General features: G+C 46.8%; 1 protein-coding gene across 4 annotated transcripts in view; it reads right to left on the bottom strand.

Annotated features, from left to right (window-relative positions):
• The window catches only part of Gfra1 (GDNF family receptor alpha 1), a 224450-nt gene extending 202422 nt beyond the window's left edge, over window positions 1–22028 (bottom strand). The window contains exons 1-5 of one of the 4 annotated variants that reach the window (XM_017800922.2): window positions 21733–21794; window positions 21001–21111; window positions 20569–20860; window positions 19421–19714; window positions 18139–18222 (exon numbers count right to left, since the gene is read on the bottom strand). In XM_017800922.2, the coding sequence (XP_017656411.1) occupies window positions 18139–18222; window positions 19421–19714; window positions 20569–20608 (418 nt within the window). In that variant the 5' untranslated portion in view covers window positions 20609–20860; window positions 21001–21111; window positions 21733–21794. Of the gene's footprint in view, window positions 1–18138; window positions 18223–19420; window positions 19715–20568; window positions 20911–21000; window positions 21244–21732 lie in introns of those variants that run through there. The other 3 variants (XM_008844314.1, XM_017800923.2, XM_029568914.1) reach the window with 3 other exon arrangements.
• Window positions 22029–22170: the final 142 nt, after the last annotated feature.

Here is a 22170-nt window from a genome sequence, read left to right as displayed (position 1 = left end):
TGACTAGAAGGCACCCCAAACATGTTCTGGGGAACCACCAAAGCTTAACATTCAAGTTTGAAGATTTCCGTGGACATCACCATCCTGGTTAACAAAGCCTACCTTCCTAGGGAGGAACTGTGTCACAGGAAGGTATTCCAGACATAGATTCTTAGAAAACATCCCCAGGTGGCTAATCAACCAGCATTCAAGAATCAGCTGCCCTCAACATCCAAAAGAAGTCATATCTAGGCAATCACCTTCTGAGACAGGATTCTAGAGGAGTCTCAGCCCCAGACAAAGGAGCCAGATAGTGTGTGGTGCTCAGGTATTGTGACCCTCACCTGACCCCATGCATAACACAGTCCCAGTAGGATCATTTTCTCTGCAGAGTGACCTAGCCAGCAGCAGCTGTAGACCATCAAAGACAAGGCTGCGGGGTCTAATGTTACCCCTCCTCCACCATGAGAGAAAGAAAACACATTTCCAGGTCTCTGACTTTATGTTCTGCTGCTGAGGAACAAACGTCGACAAGATATAGGATGTACCGCTCTGCTTGCCACCAAAATGCATGGAACATAATTTTATACAAGGCTATACCCGCTTAATTGTGATGCATTAAGTATTACGTTCATTGTTTCTGAAACTGAGTAGAAATGAATAATTTATTTCAGACAAAGGAAACTCTTGAATATGAAATGCCTCATCTTTTAAAAATTACAATTTGGAAGACAAGAATGAAAAAATACCCACAGCCAGTGAACCTTATACTGCTAATAGAAAACAATGCTTCGACTGTTTCTACTTTGTTTGCAAACATTACATTTTTCAAACATTCTTGAAAATAATTGGGGAGGGGCACATTAAGTTTGCACTGTGTTCACATTCAGTCAACACAGGGCTCACAGACCCAATGTTAGTTTTCCACTGACATGCCCTAGCTCACCTAAAATTGTCTCCCCTCAGCCACACACCTCCTTCTAGAACTTTCTTTCCTGCCCCCATGTTTTCTTCCTCTCTCCTCCCTTACACCCCCAAGCCACTCACTCTAATCCATACTTTCTTTCTGGCTTATCACTACCTCCACAACAATTAGCCCAGTGCCCGGTACACAGAAAGTTCTGGAAGCATATTCACTGCTACTGTGTTGTAAGTATACATTCGATGTTTGAAGATGAGAACTGAACTGGTCATTTCCGGTACAGCTCCTGGTGTTTCTTTTGTTTTTCCTTTTTTTCTCCTCAAATCTACTCCATCTATCCCCATTTTGTGCTAATGAACTGAGGCAGGAAGCGGAAAGGAGTTAGAATCATATAAAAGGAACACACTAGAAGTCACTTGTTTCCCACTTCCTAAGTTGTTTAGCAATGCCAAAACATGCTAAGTAGGCTCTATTACCTCTAACACCCCAAGAACTGGATACTGTTATTATCCCATTTACAGACACAAGACCTAGAAGGTTGTAAATTACTACTTACCCATGCTCCCTCAGCTCATGAGTGCTGGAATGAGGAATTCATAACTGCAAGATTTCTGATCCTTCCCACTGTGCAGACTGCAGTTTCCCCAAATCACCAGGACCTCATGTCTGCCCCTCCCTTTGCCCACTCAGCAGATGGTCTACCTGGTGGACCTCCATGTAGAGAGATGCTGTAAGCTCTGGACACCTTCCTCCCAGGGAGGAGCCCTGCGCCAGGAAGTCATTAAAACAATGACACCCCCCACTGGAGAGCTCAGGAGCTTCCTTTGCTCTGTAGGGGGTGACTGGCTGCAGTCTACACAGCCCACCCTCCTTATCCTGTCCTCATGGGTTATGCCCTTGCGATCAGCCCTGCTGTCAGGACAACTCCCTGCATTGAGAACCTCGGAGTTCTTATTCAGACACTCTTGGGAAATGTCCTGAATCTCATTGAGACTCTGGCCCTGAAAACAGCCAAGTGGGACAGGGAAGCCAAGAGAAGAAAACAGTAAATAGAAAACAAATGAAAACATAACACGGAGGCCCCACCCGTCAGGGTACCAGAAGTCCACCGAGAGGCAGCCAGCGCCTTTTCTCTCCTGCAGAACACTGCTGGCATGGGAAGCCAAAGCCCATGCCAAGCCACTGTCCCCATGTGAGAAAACAGAGGCCCACCATGAGCCCAGGACAGAGGACAGTGTTGGGGTTAGGGTGGGGTACCACAGGAAGGCAGGTGGGGAGCCTCTTCTCCAAGGGGTCCAGATTGTGCACATTCTCAGGGGCCCCCAGGAAGACTTTTACCATCCAATGTCTCGAGAGTCCCACAGAGCAACTGTCAGAGACCGCCCTTTCCTTCCATAGCTAAAGTGTTCCTAGCCTCCAAGGCCTGCCACAGTCTGGTTCCAGACTGTGCCACATCCTGCATTCAATCAATCCAGCTGCCATCTGTCTGCCCCATTGGTTTTCCATTCAATATGTGTCCCCACCCGCCTTCCTGGGACCACCCAGGGAGGTACAGACAGATTCACCCACCACACTGGCTCTGCTTCTCTGCTTGCCCTGGGCACCTGAACAGTGAGTGGTGTGCACTTGGGTGTTCACATTCTAGAATCTTGTGCATCTTTCCTTATCAGGTCAGATGGTCTGGAAGGGAGTGAACTTGACCCACACCTGCTGTGTCACCACAGCTGCTGAGGCAGCAGCATGGTGCTCCTGACCTTATCATTTACCTCCCCTGAAGGAGCCTTCTAGGACCAGCATAACCCATGGCAGGCCTCTCAGTCAAGAAGCAACCAGATTCCTGTGTGTGCTTTATGACATAAAACTTTACTGAGTCACAGCATGTGGAATTTCTGCTAATTTGCTGTGTTGAGATGAAAAAAAAAAGGCCATTTCATATTGTTCATCCTGAAAACACCAGCCAGACTGACAAGCATAGCTGCCGCCTTGCCTGGTTTTACTAAAACAAAGAAAAGCCAAACCCCTGTGCCTAGAAAATCTGCCTTTCTACCTGTTCTGCTCCCATCATGCCTCATTTACTTTTTAAAAATATTTTATTATTTTTATTTTATATGTATGAGTGTATTGCCTGCATGTATGTAAGTGTACGTGTGTCATGCAGTGCCCACAGAGGTCAGAAGAGGGCATCAGATCCCCTGGATTACGAATGGTTGTTGGCCACTATGTGGATGCTACAAGCCAATCCCCTGGTCCTCTGCAAGCACAGTGCTCTTAACTACTGAGCCATCTCTCCAGCCCTGCACCATGCCTCATTTCTGATGCTCCTACCACAGCAGTAAATGGCCTATTATTAGCACCCTTCACATGCTGTGTCTTTGCCCGTGCTCTTGCTTTGGCCTGGAATGCTCTCCCCAACCATCTCTATTTACCAAACTCCTGTCCAGTCCACAGAACCCAGCCCAAAAGTCTCCCTCGAGCTACAAAATGACGAGAAGGCATGACAATCATGAACTCACAGCAGCTGCGCCAACTGGCATGGGGCACACACTAATAGTCAGCTACAGATGGGGAAGGGGCTCATGGGGCCTACTGCTTATTGCTGAACTACTGGCAACTAACAGATTCCAGAAGAAAGGGAGGCCTAGCATCCAGTTGTGTACCCACTATTGAGCCCACCAGGCACTAATGGACAGTTCCAAACCCATAGTCACACAGACAGCCCTAGTTAAATTCTGTGGGACACAAAACAAAGCAGAAAGTCTTGAGTGTGGGAGGCAGCTGTGCTAACCACTTTACCACCGACACCTCTAAAAAGTCATGAATATGGGAAAGAGATTTGTAAGGACTGGTGGGTGGCGGGGTGGGAGGGAAATAAGAGAGGTGTGGGGAGAGTAACCAAAATGCACTATATACATGTATGAAATTGTCAAAGAACAAAATGTATTAATAAAAGATATTAAGGCTATGTTAAGACACTCCTAAGAGAAAAGTCCCTTTTAGCAAGGCTCCTCTAACTCACATCTCTATCTAATCAAATACTTCCTCCTCCTTGGGGTTACAGCTGAGGTATGTAGAATTCTAGTCATTTACCGGAACTTAATTCCTTCAAATCTATCCTTAAAACAAAAAAGGAGAGACTTAGAAGGCAGTAAAAGGGAAGGACACTGTTTACCTCGAAGTTGCTAAGCTGCCCACCTGACCACGCACATAGCAAGTTCTCAGTATCTATGAATGAATTTGGCAAGAATAAAATTCTATCATAAAATTCTGCCTGAAAAATGAGAACTCAGAAACTAACCAATTCTCATTCTAAAATATATGTAGCATATATAACACATGACATATTAAATATACCATATAACCATATGTAGCATGTTATATACTATAACATTTCTATATGTAACATACATGTGTTATATATATGTGTGATATAAGTGTGATTATTTGTCATATATCACATATGTGCAGCATATATAATAGATATTAAATGCATACATGTCTATTATTCAGTAAAAGGTGTTCAACAGTCCTTCATGCAGGTTGTATACTGAACTCTCATGGGAACTTTCTGCCACACATGTGCATACGGATGCCACCACATGAACTCTGGAGCCAAATTCCGGGATGAAAACGCTAGCTCTGCCACAACTTAATTTTGCATTTTCCCCATTTTCACTTGTGCGTAGTATGCATGTATGTACACACATGTGCTTGTATGTGGGTACAGCACATACAGGTGGAGGCCCAGGGTTGATGCTGGGAAGCATCCTTGATTGCTCGTCCATCTCATTCACTGAGGCAGGGTCTCTCAGTCAAACCCAGAGCTAGCCAGCTTGCTCTGGGGAACTTCGGTTCCACCTTTGGAGGTTCAACTTACAGGTGGGCTGCCACCTCCAGCCAGCATTTTATGTGGATTCTGGGATCTTAATTCTGATCCTCATGCTTTAACCACTAAGCCATCTCTCCAGCACCCTATACTACTTAGGCTTGTGCACTCAGTTTCCTTATCCACCAAATGGGGCTGAGAAAATCTCTTCAACAAGGATTAGCCGAGTTATTACACATAGAACACCTATGCCATTGTGTCTCATATCTGTCATAATTATTATTTTACTTCTCTTGAATGACCACAGGGAGGACTCTCATTTCCAATCGAGAGTATGTTCAATTCCAGCCTAGTCACTTCCTTTTCCTATTCAAATGGCACTTGCCAGTCCTAAGCTCCAAAGAAAAAAACAAACCAGAGGCTCCACTGAGCCTCCCCAGGATCTAGTGATCTCCTTCGTGGAGAGTTTATTTGAAATTCAGAGGAGCAAGGATCAATGAGCCATTTCATAAACATGGGTTAAGAACCCTGCCGGTCTATTCCTACAAACAATGCAATCAATACTTATTTTCATACATTATTAAGCGTTCACGCAATGATAATGCACAAAGGGCAAGAGGAATAACAGCTGGCGTGGTGCTTCCTGGGCAATTCACTGGGACGTGAAGGAAGGGAGTGCCAGCGTGGTAGAAGACAAATGAATAGCATATTAGGTCACCTTAAAGTGGGACTCAACTACGTATTCCTTTCTTTACCGCTGTGTAATGCTATTTGTAAGACAACATGACAGAAAGTGGCCCTGGGCTCTCTGCTCTGCTTTAGAAGCCTTCCTTCTCACAGAAATGAAAAAGAGAATCCAGAAATTGCTTCTTTGGTTAATATTTCTGCAGTTCCACAGGAATGGTTTTAATAGCGTGTATGTTCTGGATTTCGGCTGTCAATTAAGAGCCCATCAGAATGCAGGACCAAATATTAAAATAAGAGGTAGTGGCTTATATTTCAACTTTAAAGGCCCTTTGTCAAATAGTGTCTTAAGGTAGAAGACAGAGGAAGAGAAGCTAGGAACTAAAGAGGGGGGGGAGGGCTATAATATCTCTTTCTGAATAAAGGGTACAGGTCTGTGCTTCAAATGTCACCAAGGAACAGTAGAAAGAGCACTGTATGGGACTGGAGAGATTGCTCAGTGGTTAAGAGCACTGACTGCTCTTGCAGAGGACCTGGGTTCGATTCCCAGTACCCACATGGCAGCTAACAACAGCAGCTAACAAAGGTCCATGACTCCAGTTCCAAGGGAATCCAATGCCTTCTTCTGTTCTCCGCGGCATTGTATGACACGAGTGCACTCACATGCAAGCAATACACTCAAACACATAAAATAAAAATAACAAAATATTTCTTAAAAAATTAATACATAAATAAATACACTGTATTTCGAGTCATGGGGGGGAAATGTAAGTTTGTCTAGGAATTAGCTCTTTGGCCCTGAGAACACTGCCCAACCTCTCTGAACTCAGATTTCCTCTTCTAAAACCAGAAGGCACAATACCAAAAGCAAAATATGCATGTGCATAGGTGACTCGGTGAAAGGTACACAGCAGTGGCTCTTCTCTGAATCCCTAGGGAGACCCGACCTTGCTCCTCCCACTCCTCATCTTTAAAAAGACAGCAAATTTGGAGGACACACAGGTCTGGGATGGGCGGATTCCCAGAGGGAACTGTGGTTTGACCAAAAATAGGCCAGCTGACCAAATGATTAAAGTCCATCCTATGCTAATACATGGACAGGGCGGACCTTTGCCAATTTAGCAGGAGTAAATTACAATTGATTTTCAAAGAAATTGCTTGCTCTCGTTCCTTCCCTCAGCTGTGTCACACACAGCTGCCTCTGCTTTTGTCATAGGCAGGACCAACTGAACACATGTCAAGGAAGATCTTTTAGAGACAAAATGATGGATGAGACAGACATTCACAATTGCATACACTGTGAATGCACATCCCAGGAGCAGGCAGACAGGCCAATGTATCTAAATCTCTACATTTGTGTGTACAGTGTGTGCATTTGTTTCTGCGGCCATTTTAGAGGGCCTGTATGTGCACCACCAGGGCCCTATCCTTTATGTTTGCAAGTCCCTCTGCAGTGAGAAAGCAAGCTCCCCTAAGTCATTTGGATTTTTACAACGTGAAGCAAGATCATGAAAGAACACAACCGGAAAAATCTCCTTCTCAAAGATGGTAGCCCTAGCTGTGAAATCTTGAGCATGAGGAGAAATAGCTAAAAGATCACAGAAGCTAAGAAATCATCAGAAAGGTTAACAATGGCTGCTTTTACCCCTAATTTCTGACATGGTGAGAGACCCCCTTAGAACATTAATTAGAATGGAAAGAGAGATGAAAGAAATGCCCACGGGACATAATAAATTAGCCCCTTATGCAAATTACCCATTCATTTTCATCGCTGACCCAGCTAGTTGAGTCTCTAAATTACAGGAAGTGGTTAGTTTCTTTAACAAAAAAATTCCAGATGGAAGATGAATTTATTTTTTAATCCGAGGGCTAGGAGAACTTAAAGCAACAAACAGTTTCTCTCTTTTTGGCTCCTTGCAGACAACTCTGAAGGGGAACAAAAGATATGAAAATTAACATTTCAGCCATTGGTTCCTGCTGCTAGAGACCTATTAATTAACACTTGTTCTGAAACAATGGTCAGCTACGCCTTTAACTGAGACCTCTGCTGAAGAGCTCACCCTCACTTTGGAAAGAGAAAGAGAGAGAAGGGGACAGAGACCTGAACAGGTCAAGGACAAGTGAAAGGTGAGAAAGCCAGGATATAAAGAGCTTCAAATACCAATTTAAAAACAACACACACCTAATTTTACTTGTCATCACTGTCCTAGAAAATTTGTGTGCCACTGTCCTATAAATTTATGGAAGTCTCAGTTTTCTTATCAGTAAACTAAGGGGACTGGACCAGAATGACCTCCAAAAGTCCTGCTGCTTCTACGGTTTGGGCGTTTGTATTTATCCCTGTAAAACAAACACAACTCGACTGAGAGTTTATTTAACTATGACGTCATGGCATGCACCTCACCTACCGAACTAACCCTGGCTTCCTTTTCTCTCTCCTACTCTCCTTTCCCCCTTTTCCTTGTATTTTTTGTTTACTATTATTTTACTTTATCTTCTATGTATTTCAATAAAAAGCTCAAATGGATTTGAGTTCAGAGTAAAGTACATTGACTAAATCATGGATTATAAGTGTCATTAGCCAGGTATGGTGGCACATACCTTTAATCCCAGCACTAAGGAGACAGAGACAGGCAGATCTCTGTGAGATTGAGGCCAGCCTGGACCACATAGCAAGTTCCAGGCCAGCTGGGGCTATAGGAGATCCTGACTCAAAAAAAAAAAAAAAAAAAGTTAAAAAATAAAATTAAAATAAACATTATTTATACAAAAGATATATAGGCCAGGACCACGAATTTCTGTGATATGAAGAAATGGTAGAAAATGAAAACAGCAAGTCCCATTCAATGTACAGACTCTTTAGGAAAGAGGAAATCTATTAAAGATCAACCTTTGCACTGCCTTCTTACTATTAAAGGAGAAGCTGTCCTTCAGGAAGGGTGAACCCTAGTCCAAGGTCCCCCAGCTAGTCAGGGGCTGAGGTAGCAACAGACACAAGGTTCCCAATTCCTGGACCTTATGAACCAAATCTATTCAATTTGATACCTTCTCTTAAAAACTTCGTGCTGTGTCCCAGAGAACAATGGTGTGTGTGTGGGGGGGGGTGCGTCCTTTGCAAAGAACAAGCTTCAACAACATAAAAATTAAGAGATGGCAGAAAGAAATACTTCAGACGTCTAAGGAGAAGGAATGAGGACAGGCATATTGGCTATAAATAATTTTGCATCTTGTAACAATCTTCAGTTCATGCAATTACCTGTCACTCAGTAATGTTTTATCTCCTTTTTTCTGGTAACAGGACCTACAGTAACTCTATGCAAAATATTGGACTGTCTCCATCTTCCTGGCCTTCACTTCCTTAGGGAGTCAGAGACCAGCATTCCTACTGCTTTATTCAGGAAACTTCTTGAGGTTCGCATTTAATCTAAATAGCAATGCTACCTTCAGGACTTTATCAGTGACACAGAAAGGTAGAGGCTCCTCATGTGATTGGGCAGATAATGAATGAGTTATGTGGAGACTGGGAGCCACTTATCTATTTTTTTTATTTTATGTGTATGAATGTGTGGCCTGCATGTGTCTAAGGGCACCTGTGTCATACAATGCCCATGGAGGTGAGAAGAGGGCATTGAATCCCAGGGATCTGGAGTTAGGGACGGTTGATAGCTGCCATGTGGGTACTGGGAACCAAGCCCAGGTCTTCTGCAAGAGAAGCCAGTACTCTTATCTGCTGAGCCATCTCCCCAGCTCCCATTTATATATATTTACTTAGATTAGCTATCTTTTCTTTTCTTTTTGTACCTGTTTAGAATTTTATGTTGTTATACAACAAAAATGGGTTGCCTGGTGGGCAGGAGAGGTAGAGAATAAAATGCAGAAGTAGTGGTCTGTGAAAGTGAAATGCAAGTGTATTTAGCCGAGCCTTCAGAGGCGGAAGTGTCTCCCAGGTCTAAGGCATGCCCTTTGCAGGGAGCAGTAATTCTTCCTCCGTGAGGGGCATTGGGAAGAAGATTTATGGGGTGAGGCTGGAGGAAGGGAGTCAATGAAGCTGAGAAAGGAAAGCTGATCACAAGAATTCTTAAGCACAGGAAGAGCTCCTGCCCCAGGTGATCACAGCAAACTCACCTCCCACTAAAGAGCCCAGGACTGGACTGACTGGACTGGAGGACCAGCGGGAGGCATAGTAGGGACTCAAAACAGGAACAGAAACCCTTTGAAAGGGGCAGGGAAACCTCATGCCCAACTACGGAGAGTCAGAGCTCTTCTCCAGGGCCTTTTAGATAGACAACAGATTTATCATTCCTTGCTAAAGGTTCAAGATTGCTACCCTCTGCAGTCCCTAACTGGAGAATATGCTGTACTGAAAAGAGGCCCAGTCTTAGAGTCAGGAGAGAGCCAACAGCTAAAAGGACCTTAGCAATGCATTAAAATGACCAAGATTTGGGGCTGGAGAGATGGCTCAGCGGTTAAGAGCACTGACTGCTCTTGCAGAGGACCAGGGTTCAACTCCCAGAACCCACATGGTGGCTACGAACCGTCCTTAACTCCAGTTCCAGGGAAATCCGAAGCCCTCTTCTGACCTCCGTGGCATTGCACAACACAGGTACACTCACATACATGTAGGCAATACACTCATACACATAAAATAAAAATAATAAATAAGCCAGGCGTGGTAACATACACCTTTAATCCCAGCACTTGGGAGGCAGAGGCAGGTGGATCTCTGTGAGTTCAAGGCCAGCCTGGTCTACATAGTGAGTTCCAGGACAGCTGGGGCTACAGGGAGACCCTGTCTCAAAAAAGATGAAAATAATAATAATAATAAATAAACAAATAAATTTTTTAAAAAAATGACCAAGATTGCCGGGCGTGGTGGCGCATGCCTTTAATCCCTGCACTCGGGAGGCAGAGGCAGGTGGATCTCTGTGAGTTCAAGGCCAGGCCAGCCTGGTCTACATAGTGAGTTCCAGGACAGCTATGCACATGCATATTTTGCTTTGGGGCCTCAGTCCCCTAAAGATAGGTATTGTGCCTTCTGGTTTTAGAAGAGGAAATCTGAGTTCAGAGAGGTTGAGCATTGTTCTCAGGGCCAAATGGCTAATTCCTAGACAAACTTACATTTTTTCCCATGACTCAAAATACAGTGCATTTATTTATTTGTCCCTACCAGTCAATGGGAAAGACAGACACATATATAAGTCCTCTCAATGTGCGTGACTAACAGCTACCATAAAAGTAAAAGCACAGGAAGCAGAAGGCAGTCCTGAGTGGAAGGGCCTGTCTGGGGGAATTCCAACAAGCCAAGACGAAATTTGATTGCATCTTGAAGAACTAATAGATGCTTTTTGAGCAACAACAGGCCAAGTCAAAGGTCCAAGAGGTTGAACACAGATAGAATACCTGGGAAATGGTTTGAACAGGGAACTTGAATGGAAACAGGTATGGGAATTCTAGAAGAGTAAGAGGATTAGTGGACAGGGCCTCCCTAGCTTGTTATGAAGCAGATCCAGACCAGAGTCGGTAACAGGAGAAAATGGGGCTCTGAAATACAGCAGCAACACCATTAGAGATGTACTTTCAAGAGTTGGATAAGGGGTAGGCTAAGGCTGAGATCCTAGCAGACAGCCTGAGAGGGTGGGTTCAGACCCCCATCGCGGTAGCAGCTGGGAGCTTAGCAGACCACCAGAGAGTGCTGGGTTCTGGCCTCCCTCTGGCTTCCAACTACCAGAGGACCTAAGAACCCAGGGGACAGCCTGACAGACCCCAGATCCTGCCTCCATGTGGTGGTCCTTTTAATAAGATGATGCTGTACAGCAGTCCCTTCTGCATGAAATGGCTACCATCATCATGACTTTGGCTGAGCCTGATCGCTAAACATAGTCACAGTTGGGCTTGCTGATGGTTGTGCTCATTCATTAAAGGAGTGCCAAGCAGGGTCACTGGACCCTCACCTGAGTATCCAACCAGATCCTGCCTCCATGTGGTGGTCCTTTTAATAAGATGATGCTGTACAGCAGTCCCTTCTGCATGAAATGGCTACCATCATCATGACTTTGGCTGAGCCTGATCGCTAAACATAGTCACAGTTGGGCTTGCTGATGGTTGTGCTCATTCATTAAAGGAGTGCCAAGCAGGGTCACTGGACCCTCACCTGAGTATCCAACCTAACCACTCTTCCCAGCCAACTAGTCCAGCCTTGAAAGACAAAAGAAAAATGAGGAGGAACCCAATAGAGGGATGCTTTTGGAAGCCCTTGTCAAGAAACTCCAATAGAGTTTCATATGAACAGTTGAAAATTGCCCTGTTCTGACTTTTTTCTAGCTCCCTGTCTAGAACTTGTAATGCTAATTACTCTTCCCTTTACTTCTCCTTCTCATCTCCTATCCATGATTCAAGGACTTTCTTCTTCCTTTAGAGACAAGAGTTATGCAATTTGGGAGTCTTTTAGATAGGCCCACTGAAGGGGTACTCCAATTGCCTCACCCTGCATCCCTGTTCAGCATGGAAGAAGCCAGAGCGGTTGGCATCCCTATTCCCTATTGGCAATTTGGGTAAGCCCTTCAGAGGATGGTGTGATAAGAATAGGAGGTAGGAATTTGCTAGGAAGTTAAGGTAAAAAGACCCCAAAGAAAAGTATCCAGTTCTTGGCTAAAAGTCAAAATGTCCTTGGGCCTGTTAGCAACATACTCTGTTCCAAAGGCCAAAAACGTCCAAAGTATTCAAAGTATTTGGGAGCTTGTGTCTAATCCTTAAAAGACTTTAGGGCTACTTCTTCAGAGGGGGTAATGTTGGAGGGGAGGGAGTGGGCATGGATTTGATCAGAACACCTTATATGCTAAAATATCTTATATGCACATGAAATTCTCAATAAAGTTTTTGTAAAAATTAAAAAAAAAAACATAGTTGGATAAGGGGATGAACAGATAGCTCAACAGTTAAGAGCAGATACTGCTCTTGCAGAGGACCAGAGTTCCATTCTCAGCATCCATGTCAGGTGGCTCACAACCACCTGTAACTTCAGCTCCAGGGGATCTGATGCCCTCTTCTGGCCTCTGCAGGCACCCATACACATAGGCACATACACACAGAGAGACACATATACATAAATGAAAAGTAAAATAAATCTTTTTAAAGAATTAAATCCAAGCTGGGTGTGGAGGTACATCTTTTAATCCTAGCACTAAGGAGGCAGAGGCAGGCAGATTGAGGCCAGCCTGGTCTACATGATGAGTTCTAGGCCTGCTGGGGCTACAGGGAGACCCTGTCTTACAAAAAACGGAAGGAAGGAAGGAGGGAGGGAAGGAAGGAAGGAAGGAAGGGAGGGAGGGAGGGAGGGAGGGAGGGAGGAAGGAAGGAAGGAAGGAAGGAAGGAAGGAAGGAAGGAAGGAAAAAAGGAAGAAAGGAAGATGGATGGAAGGAAGGAAGTCCATAGCTGGGTAAACAGGAAGGAACATTGACCCCATAGTAAGTATAGCAGGGACCAAACTTTTCTTTTGTCCTACAGATGGCATCGTAAGTAAGGCTCTTCTCCAGTGTCCAAAGTTTTTGTTGTTGTTCTGGTTTGGGTTTTTTTTTTTTGGACAGGCTCTCCCTAGTCCCAGCCTGCCTGAAGTCATCATGTGGACCAGACTGACCTTGATTTCACAGAGATCCGCCTGCCTCTGCCTCCCAAGGACTGGGATCAAAAGTGTGCACCACCAACATGCGAAGTTTTAATAATTTATTTTTTTTAAAGTAGTGACATAAAGATCATGGTACATTAACTCAGAAATGACAAGCACAACTAAGGATGCACAACTTTACTCAGAAAGCCAAACTCAGGAGCACTTAGGCACATCGTATTCCTGGATCAAACTATTTCCAATTACTTGGGCATCAATCTCAAGGTCCTGAGGCTTCCAGAAAGATCTAAGAGACTCATAGGACTTGTTAAGGAAAGGATGACAGAGGCACTGAATCATTCACAGGCTGTTCCAATTCTAACATCATCCTTCCTCCACCATCTCTCCATCTGACTTTCTAATGCTGTACTGTCAACTTCGATTATATGGGGACAAAGACTGGCAACTCTTGATTTCTAAAGTCCACTTAGTACTTTGAACCCTCAGAGCCTCTTTTTCTTTTGCTGCCTAAGAAGGGCTTATCTCTTCCCTCAGACCCTCCTCTCGGGCTTCTCTTGGCACCCACTAGACTTCCAAAATTTCTCTCTTCTTTATTTTCCCTCTCTGGACAGTCAAAGGAAAAAAATGACCAACAGATTCATCATCCTTTCAAGCTGCGATTTAGTTCTTGCTGTTGTTTGAACTTTTGTGAGGAGAAAAGGGGAAGCAGATCAGAGGTTAAAGGGTCGAGGGCTGTGGCCAAGAGATGTTAAATACTACGTGGTAACCTCTGGTCTCTAAGCCTCCAAGCACCCACCCAGTTCTGCCCTCTTGGCTCCCAGGAGACCTTTCTGTGTTCTTTCATCTACCCCAGCATGTTCTCATACCAGCACGCTGTTTCCTTTATGTACTTCCTGTTACAAACCCCTGAAAACCACACTGGCAGCAGCCTACAGTAAACACAACTTCTTAGGTTTCTTAGTGTGCCTTAGAGTCCAGAGGCTTCTGCTATCAAATTTTCACAAGTGTAGGCCTGCCAATAGTCCACGGAAACACTGGCCTGACTAAGCTGCTTCACCTCAGACTTCAGAACATAGAAGAGCTTGAGAGTCTACCTTATGTTCATTCATTTCCTTGATTCTGCTAGACCACATATAATATCGCCACAAAGCCTCTTACTGGTTAACAAGTAAGCAGTAGCAAAAGACAGCTGTGGGTTTGATAACTCCAAAGAAAGTGGGAACACAAGAATGTCAAATTTAGCATGTGTGTGTGTGTGTGTGTGTGTGTGTTGTGTCTAAGTATATGTACAGATGCACTCAGACATTCATGTGCGTGTAGAAGCCAGAGAGGTTGATGTTGAGTGTTTTTTTCTCTATCTCTCTTCACCTTACTTTTGACACAGGGTCTCTCACTGAAACTGGAGCTTGGTGGTTGGCTAGACTGGCTGACCATTCAGGCTGGCCCCAGGATCTGCCTATCTCTGCCCCCTCCCCCAACTGAGGTAACAGCCTTGCATCACTACATCGTTTTCATGTGGATGCTGGGGATCCGAATTCAGGTCCTCATGCTCTCAAACATGCTCTTAAGTCACTGAGCAATCTCCCCAGCAAGGATGTCAAACGTGTATTACTCAACGGGAATAGAGAGTTCACACATATATGTGAATAAAAACACTCATAGCAGGCAGGGGAATCCAGATTCATGATGGCTACTGAACCTGTGAGCTGGTTTGCATGAGAATGTCCCCCATAGGCTCCAAGTATTTGGACATTTGGTCCCCAGTTAGTGGCACTGTTTAGGGATGGTTATGGAACCTTTAGGAGGTGCAGCCTTGCTGGAGGAAGCATGTCACTGGAGGCTAACTTTGAGAGTTCAAAGCCATGCCCACTCCTGGTCTGTCACTCTCTGCTTCCTGTGCCTGCTTGAAGATGTGCGATCTCAGTTTTCTGCTCTGGCCACCTCTGCCGCCATGCTCCCCCACCCCATTATGGACTCTCCCTCTAGAACTGTAAGCCACATAAACTCTTCCTTCTATAAGTTGCTTTTGTCATGGTGTTTTATCACAGCAACAGAAAAGTGACTAATACAATCTGTAGAACTCCAGAGACCCTGTTATCCTGGCTTCCTCAGAGACATGTCCAAGATATAAGAGATATCCTAGAAACTCAGACTCAATCCATGAAAACATACATGTATCATCCTGCTTCTCTGGCCTCCATCCTACAGAGGCCACACTGACTAATGTGCCTAATCAAAGACTTCAAACCTCTCAAGGCTCCATTTGGCTTTACTCTACCCACTGAAGGAACAAGGTCACTGTCAGAGGTCAAAGCTCATTAGTGCTAGAACCTAAATCCATTGCCCTTGAGATATAAAATGCAAGCTCTAGACAAGGCCTTCCTGCCTCTGCTCAATTTATTTTGACTTCTGAGTACTCAGCAAAATGGGTCGCACATACCCAGGATCCTGTTGGCTATGAAAATAGACCTGACTGAGAGAAGCAGCCAATAAATGAGTAAGAGAAACATGGTCCATACAGAAGATTTTCCTATACTCATCAAGGAAGTTCCAACAAGCTGGTGATACCCAGGAACGTGTGTGTCACTTCAAGCGGAGACCTGAATACAAAGACTGGAAAGGTGATGCAAGAGCACAAGGGAGGGGTTCTGGAGGTGACCTCGATCTTCTTTCAGAATCAGACTGGAGAACTGGAGATTACGTACTCCCTCCAATTGCCTCATTATATCAAGGAGAAATGAATGACGCAGCAAGAGACAAGGAGTCTGTAAAAGGCCCCTTAGCTCACCACAGTTCTGAAATTAAAATCCAAATGCCCCTTTTCCTTACCTGCTTCCTCACTTCTTAGGGAGAGGGTGTAACCTTCCAGTCATCAGTGGGAAGAGCAGAAGTACTGTTCCCACAGGACAGGCAGCAGGCAAGAGGCACTGCCCCGCAAAAACACAAAAGATCCGCTTTTCTTCTGGTACCCTGTCAACTATACCCTTTCTTAGTTTCCTTGAAATCTGTTTCCATGAAAGCACAGGTATCTATGCATCTCTCTTCCAACGCCTGAGCCACTGTCCTTGCAGGACAGAGAAAATGAGTAGAAATTTGAAATGAAAATTACCAGCATTATTTAGGAGAGCATGAATGTCTCTGAAACCAAGCTTGTAGCTGCATATCTTATTCCAATACACACATATCTTTCATCTAAATCAAAAGGCAAAACTATGTAAGTGCATCTAAGTTTCCAGTACCCATAAAGGGCCCAACCAAGGGACCTTGCTAGAATGTAGACTCTGAATAGGCCTGGGATGTACCCTTCAATTCTAACTACTATATCAAGGCTGCCAATCTGTGTAAGGATCACACTCCAAACAGCAAAGAGTTGCTGTTTAAAACAACAGGGGCTGGAGAGATGGCTCAGCAGTTAAGAACACTGGCTGCTCTTGTAGAGGACCTAGGTGTGGGTCCCAGCACTCACATGATGACTAGCAACCGTCTATAACTCCAGTTCCAGGGAATCTGATGCCCTCTTCTGACCTCCATAGGCATTGCAGGACATGGCTGCACTTAAATACATGCAGGCAATACACTCATACACACAAATTAAAATAAAAATAAAACATTTTTTTAAAACCTTGCAGTCAAATAAATCTGGCTTTAAATTCTGGTTCTTCCATTTAGAATCTTTGTGATCTTAGGATGCCCTTCCTACTTTCTCCGTGTCTCAGTCTGCTCATCCCTAGAATGGAATTACTTGATGTCTGTGTTAAGTCAGTGAGAAGTACCTAACGCAATGCTTGGCACATAGTAAAGTTTCATTAAATGTCAGCAGCTACTGTGTCTAAGATTCATGAGGGTAGAGATGGGAATTGGCTCCCAGAACTACAATGTAGGTCCTCAATGGATATTTGGCAAATAAGTTACATATAACACACTCACACAGAACATCAATATTCACATACTCCCTTGGTTCTGTGATTTTCTGCATTAAAACCTAAGGCATTTGGAACACCAGGACACTCTCTTCAGTAACAAACCATCATCTCATAGAATCAAATCCAACATTAAGCACCACGGTTAACCAAGAAATGTGTAATTTGTGATGGTTATATATTTGTGAAAATGTCTTAACTGTGAATAAAGAGACAGCATCAGTCTGGAATCTGAATTTCATTAAGAGAAATTACTACCTTGCTTATTATTTATGGGCTGCCTGAATGCAGATGTTAGGAAAAACTTAGTTCTAAGACTTCAGTTCACTTCCAAATCAAATGGAGAATGACAAAGAAAGACAAAATAGGGGCTGGAGAGATGGCTCAGCAGTTAAGAGCACTGGCTGCTCTTGCAGAGGACCCAGGTTTGATTCCCAGCACCTACATGGTAGCTAACAACCATCTAACTCCAGTTCCAGGGAATCCAATGCCCTCTTCTGACCAATGCCCTCTTCTGTGTTATTGCATGACACAGATGCATTTACACACATACAGGCAATACACTTACACACATAAAATAAAAATAATAAATGAAATATTTTTTAAAAAAAGACAAAACAAGCCATGGCATCAAGACTATAATTTAAAGGGCAGCTGAGGCAGAAATATATTCTCTCAGAAGTCACCCACTTGCTCAGAACAAGTCAGAAACAGAAAAAGTGTTAACAAATGGCAGAGCGTTAGCTTTACATCAAGGGAATCCACCCACAATCTTCAACAGTTTAAGGTTATCTCCAGTGTTTCCTAGAGGAATTGATCCCACTCCACAGAGCCACTGAGTAACAGAGGCTGATTCAGCAAGATGATGGTTGCCCCCTACGGACAGAAGTAGTGTTCCCTTTGCCCAGTGTTGGCCAATCATATTTCATTGTGGAAAAAAGTCAACTCAGTCACCTCCCATCAGGCTCTTCCAATCCACCACACCACATCACTTCATTTCAATTTACTCTTAGCCCATGTGCTCCTTGTTAGGCAGTCCACCTGCTCACTATCTTCATCCAACTTCTAATTTACAGAAACACAGTGCCATTCTACTATCATCTTGCACTGTACTTTAGAGTCAGAGAAGTCAAAACAACAGACTCCAAGCTGGCAAAGGCATCAGGGTGGAAGCATAAATCCACTTACCTGATATGAACGGGACGGCACGGAATATATCTGACAATCTGCTGTTAACTGGTTCGTATGGGGAATCTTCCAGCAGATCATTTCCTAGAAACAACAGAAAGAATGGGCTCAGATCTGAAAAACAGGCTTGCCAGAAAACTCTCCCACTCTGCAAAGGAATTGAAATCTGAGAGCAGAGATCCAGTGACGTCACAAATTTTGCTTGCCTCCGGGAACCAATGGAAGAAAGGAGACCCAGGAGAGGCCCCCATTTCTGTTAGCTCCCCAAACCAAGGCAATGTACAAGTAGGTACACTGGCTATTCATCAGGCCATCTCTAAAAACAGCTTGTCATGAATAGAGGTTGGAAGTGGCAGCTGACAGTTCAAGGTTGTGTGTTATAAATTTTCAGTGTTGAGTCTCAGTGGAGAACGAAGGTACGGGGTGTGTATGCTCCATTTACAAACTCCTACCATCTCTGGCATATAAGTATTCCCCAAAAAAGTCCCATTGGAATGAGCAGTTGTGACAAGTGGCTCTTTCTCCAACCGGGAGCTGCCTGTTCTTTAACCCAGGTTGAACTGCAGCAGCTGGTTCAAGACTCAACTAATCTATGACAAATGGCTTTTCACACATGTGCCTTTGAACAGGTTTGAGGGAGTAAAGACAGAATGGATTTCCCTGGTTCTTTAATACTTCTTCATCTCATATTATAAAGGAAGGAGGAAAACTCCCTGGGAAATGCAGGGCAAGCCTTTGTATTACTACTTTAAAGCCTGTGGACGACTCAGCCGGCTCACCTTGGGGAGAAGCCCTGAGCTCCTTAGGTGCCTTTAACGCATCCCCACTCTGATGTTCCGACTAGGTTTCAGAAAGGCCAACGGGGTCCCTGGGGTGCTCCACCCCCTCGTGGGTTTTCCAACAACCAGCCCTTAACAATATTGCTCAGCCGCAGCAAACACCAGCTGCCGCTGTCCCCAGGGGCCAATGAAAGGTCCTCATTCCGCAGATGGGGAGAAGTGACTTGGAAGATGAGCTCAGCTGGCGGGGGCCGGGAACCGACCGGACCCAGATCCAGGGGACCCCTGCCTTAAGAAACAGACCCTGCACCTTAACAATATTGCTCAGCCGCAGCAAACACCAGCTGCCGCTGTCCCCAGGGGCCAATGAAAGGTCCTCATTCCGCAGATGGGGAGAAGTGACTGGAAGATGAGCTCAGCTGGCGGGGGCCGGGAACCGACCGGACCCAGACCCAGGGGACCCCTGCCTTAAGAAACCGACCCTGCAGGGGGTCGGTGCGTACCCTGTAGACTCTGGTACATGCTCCAGTAGATGCGCAGGCAGTTCTTTTCTTTTTTCATGCCCCGCTTGCAGCGGCAGTTGTAGAGAGACTTTTGCTTCAGGGCCTCCATGGCGCTACGACACTCATCCTTGGCCTCCAGGCCGGAAGCCAGGCTGAAGTTGGTCTCCTTGCCCGCCACGCACTGCCTTAGCGTGCGGTACTTGGTGCTGCAGCTCTGTTCTTTCAGGCACTGATCGCTGGCTTTCACGCAGTCAAGGCGGTCGACGCCACTCACTTCGGCAGACAGGAGCAAATCTGCACCATAGAAGCAAGAACGCATGAGTGCAGACTAGAGGGGACCCTGATTTCAGACCCTGGGAGAGGACACACGTCAGGCTCAGGATAGCTCCTCCAATCTTGGCGGGGGTCGGGGAAAACCAGGGAGCTGGTCCACCCCTCTACTCCGGGAACACAATTTTTCCGCCGCTGGAACTCCCGCCACCATCCCTTCATCCTTGGCCCGCCAAGTTGGGTGGTATGGGCTCTGCTGAGGCAGCCTTTGCGGATTTGCCTAGGATTCCACGCTGTCCCAAGGCCCAGTCGCGTGGGGCTCGCGGCCCCGCCTCCCCGGGAGCCCTGGGCTACATCGTTTCCTGGCCCAGTCAGGCCAGCTGCAGTCTGAGGACTCTGGACTGAGCAGCGCGGTGGCGCACTGGGCGCCCGGCGAGCCCTGGGCGAGAGGCTGGAGAGTCGCCGTCCACTCTGCCCAGCTGGGAGCGCAGAGACGTTATTCCGAGAAAAGTTTTCCCTTCCAAGTTTGCTCTCTCCAGACCCCAATACAGGACCACATTCCACCTGTCCGCGCGACCGGGCGAGCTCCTGGAGACTAGCTTGGGAACCAGCGCCCAGGGACGGAGGTCTAACCCCTCAGTTCCTTCCAGGCTAGGTCATTAAAAAACACAACGAAATAAAATCAACCACGAAAAGCTGCGCCGCCACCCCAAGCCCAGGAAGTCTTGAGCCTCGAGGGGGGGGGGACCCAAAGGAAACTTCTTCCACCTACATCCACAGCATCCGCGCAGGAATTTGGGGGTTACTGCTGCGATTGACCCCTCCACACACACTTAAAGACTCAGTGGGTACGACAACCAGTGGCGGCCTCGACTTACCCAGGAGTGGCAGCGCGAAGTACAGAGTGGCCAGGAACATGGTGCCGGCGCGCAGCTGGTCCCCGCCCCCCCCCAAAAAAAATCCAGAGCCGCCGCTAGGTCTCGCCCGGAGAGTTTAGCACGCTGCGATCCCCGGACCGCCGCGCTCCTCTGGCAGCTCAAAGTTCAGCTCCATCCAGGGCTAGAGGAAACTCTCGGTCCATCTGCCGCCCACCGCCGCTGGCGACTCAGCTCCAGGCGCGCAGGAGGGCGGGAGGCGGTCTGGCTTTTAGGGGTTCAGTTCCGACCCAACCTAGAAGGGAGAGCGCGCGTTGAAATGAGAGCCCAGAGTGCCGAGGCTTCCCGCTCCCGCCCCTCTCCCCTCCCCCGTTCCCGCCTTGGGGGACTTTCCAACGCCGCCCCCACCCGGGTCGGGGCGCAGGAGGTGCGTACTTGTCTATTCCGGAGCCTGGGGAGGCGCCGGAACCGGTGGTTTGGGGCTGGAGGGGTCGGATAGGGTTCCCAAGGTCCGAAGGGGATGTCTACCAGGCACAACCCAAGAGGCTGAATGCAAGCAAATAAATAAATGTTACTTTCCCAGCGTCCGGAGCGGAGCTGGCCCAGCCCGGACTCCGAGCCTGGGCGGCGGCAGCGCCCTAACCAGCCCCGGCGTGGAAAGAGACCATTCTCCCAGGAAGTTGGCCGCCCCCCCCCCCCCCCCCCCCCCCCCCCGACCCCGCTCCGGGTCGCCGGCTAGCCAGCTCTCGCTCGCTCAGCCTCTGGCCCTCCGCATCCAAGCCACCAATCACTACCCGCCGTCGCCAACTGCCCCCTCCCCGGGCTTCTCCTCCTTTCCTAGGCAGTCGGGCTAGAGGAAAACGACTCTCGCTGAGGTCGAAACCGGGCTCCTAAGCCCCTACTCGCCACACATCCCGAGCTCCCTTCGGAGCATCTTTGTCTCACGCTTGCTTGCCCAGCACCCGAGACTCCTGCGCGCCCACATCACTGCCCCGGGAGAGCGAGCTGGCCCACAGCATCCCAGCGCCCGGGCAGGTGCAGCCCCGCGCCTCAAGTGCCCCCGGCCCCAAAGTTGGAGGACGCCAGCAGCATGGAAAGGGGTGACTGGATCGGGAGGGGTGGCGATGGGTTCCCAAGTAGAAGGAGAAAACTCAAAATACCACCAACCTGGACTCAACTGACCGCGTCCAGCGGCGGCGAGTAGCCAGTGTTTATTTGTTTATTTATTTATTCTTTGGGGTGTCCCCGCCCCCACCTTCCCTTTCCAGGCTCACTTTCTCTGCGCTAGGAGGGAAGAAAAAAAAAAAAAAAAGATGCAATAATCTGCTAGAGCTCTAAGGACAGAGTTGTCCAGGACGATTTCCAAGCAGAGCCCCGGGCTCCAATGCCTGTTGGGGATGCGAGGCTGGTGGTTATCCGAAGCGGCACCGAGGATGGCAGTGGCCAGACTGCTTCTGGCCAGAGGACCCTTAGCCGGCTCCTGCTCCACCTCCACCTCCCGCCTCCCGGCAGAGCAGCGCAGAGTCAGCTCTGCTGCGAAACTGGTGTGCACCGCTGCAGATGCTCAGCTCGCTCGCGGTGGGACTCTGGGTTGACCCGCGAGCG

This window comes from Nannospalax galili, unplaced genomic scaffold, assembly GCF_000622305.1.
Source record: "Nannospalax galili isolate Female #2095 unplaced genomic scaffold, S.galili_v1.0 scaffold1362, whole genome shotgun sequence".
Taxonomy (NCBI): domain Eukaryota; kingdom Metazoa; phylum Chordata; class Mammalia; order Rodentia; family Spalacidae; genus Nannospalax; species Nannospalax galili.
This window is presented reverse-complemented; position numbering and strand designations above follow the sequence as displayed.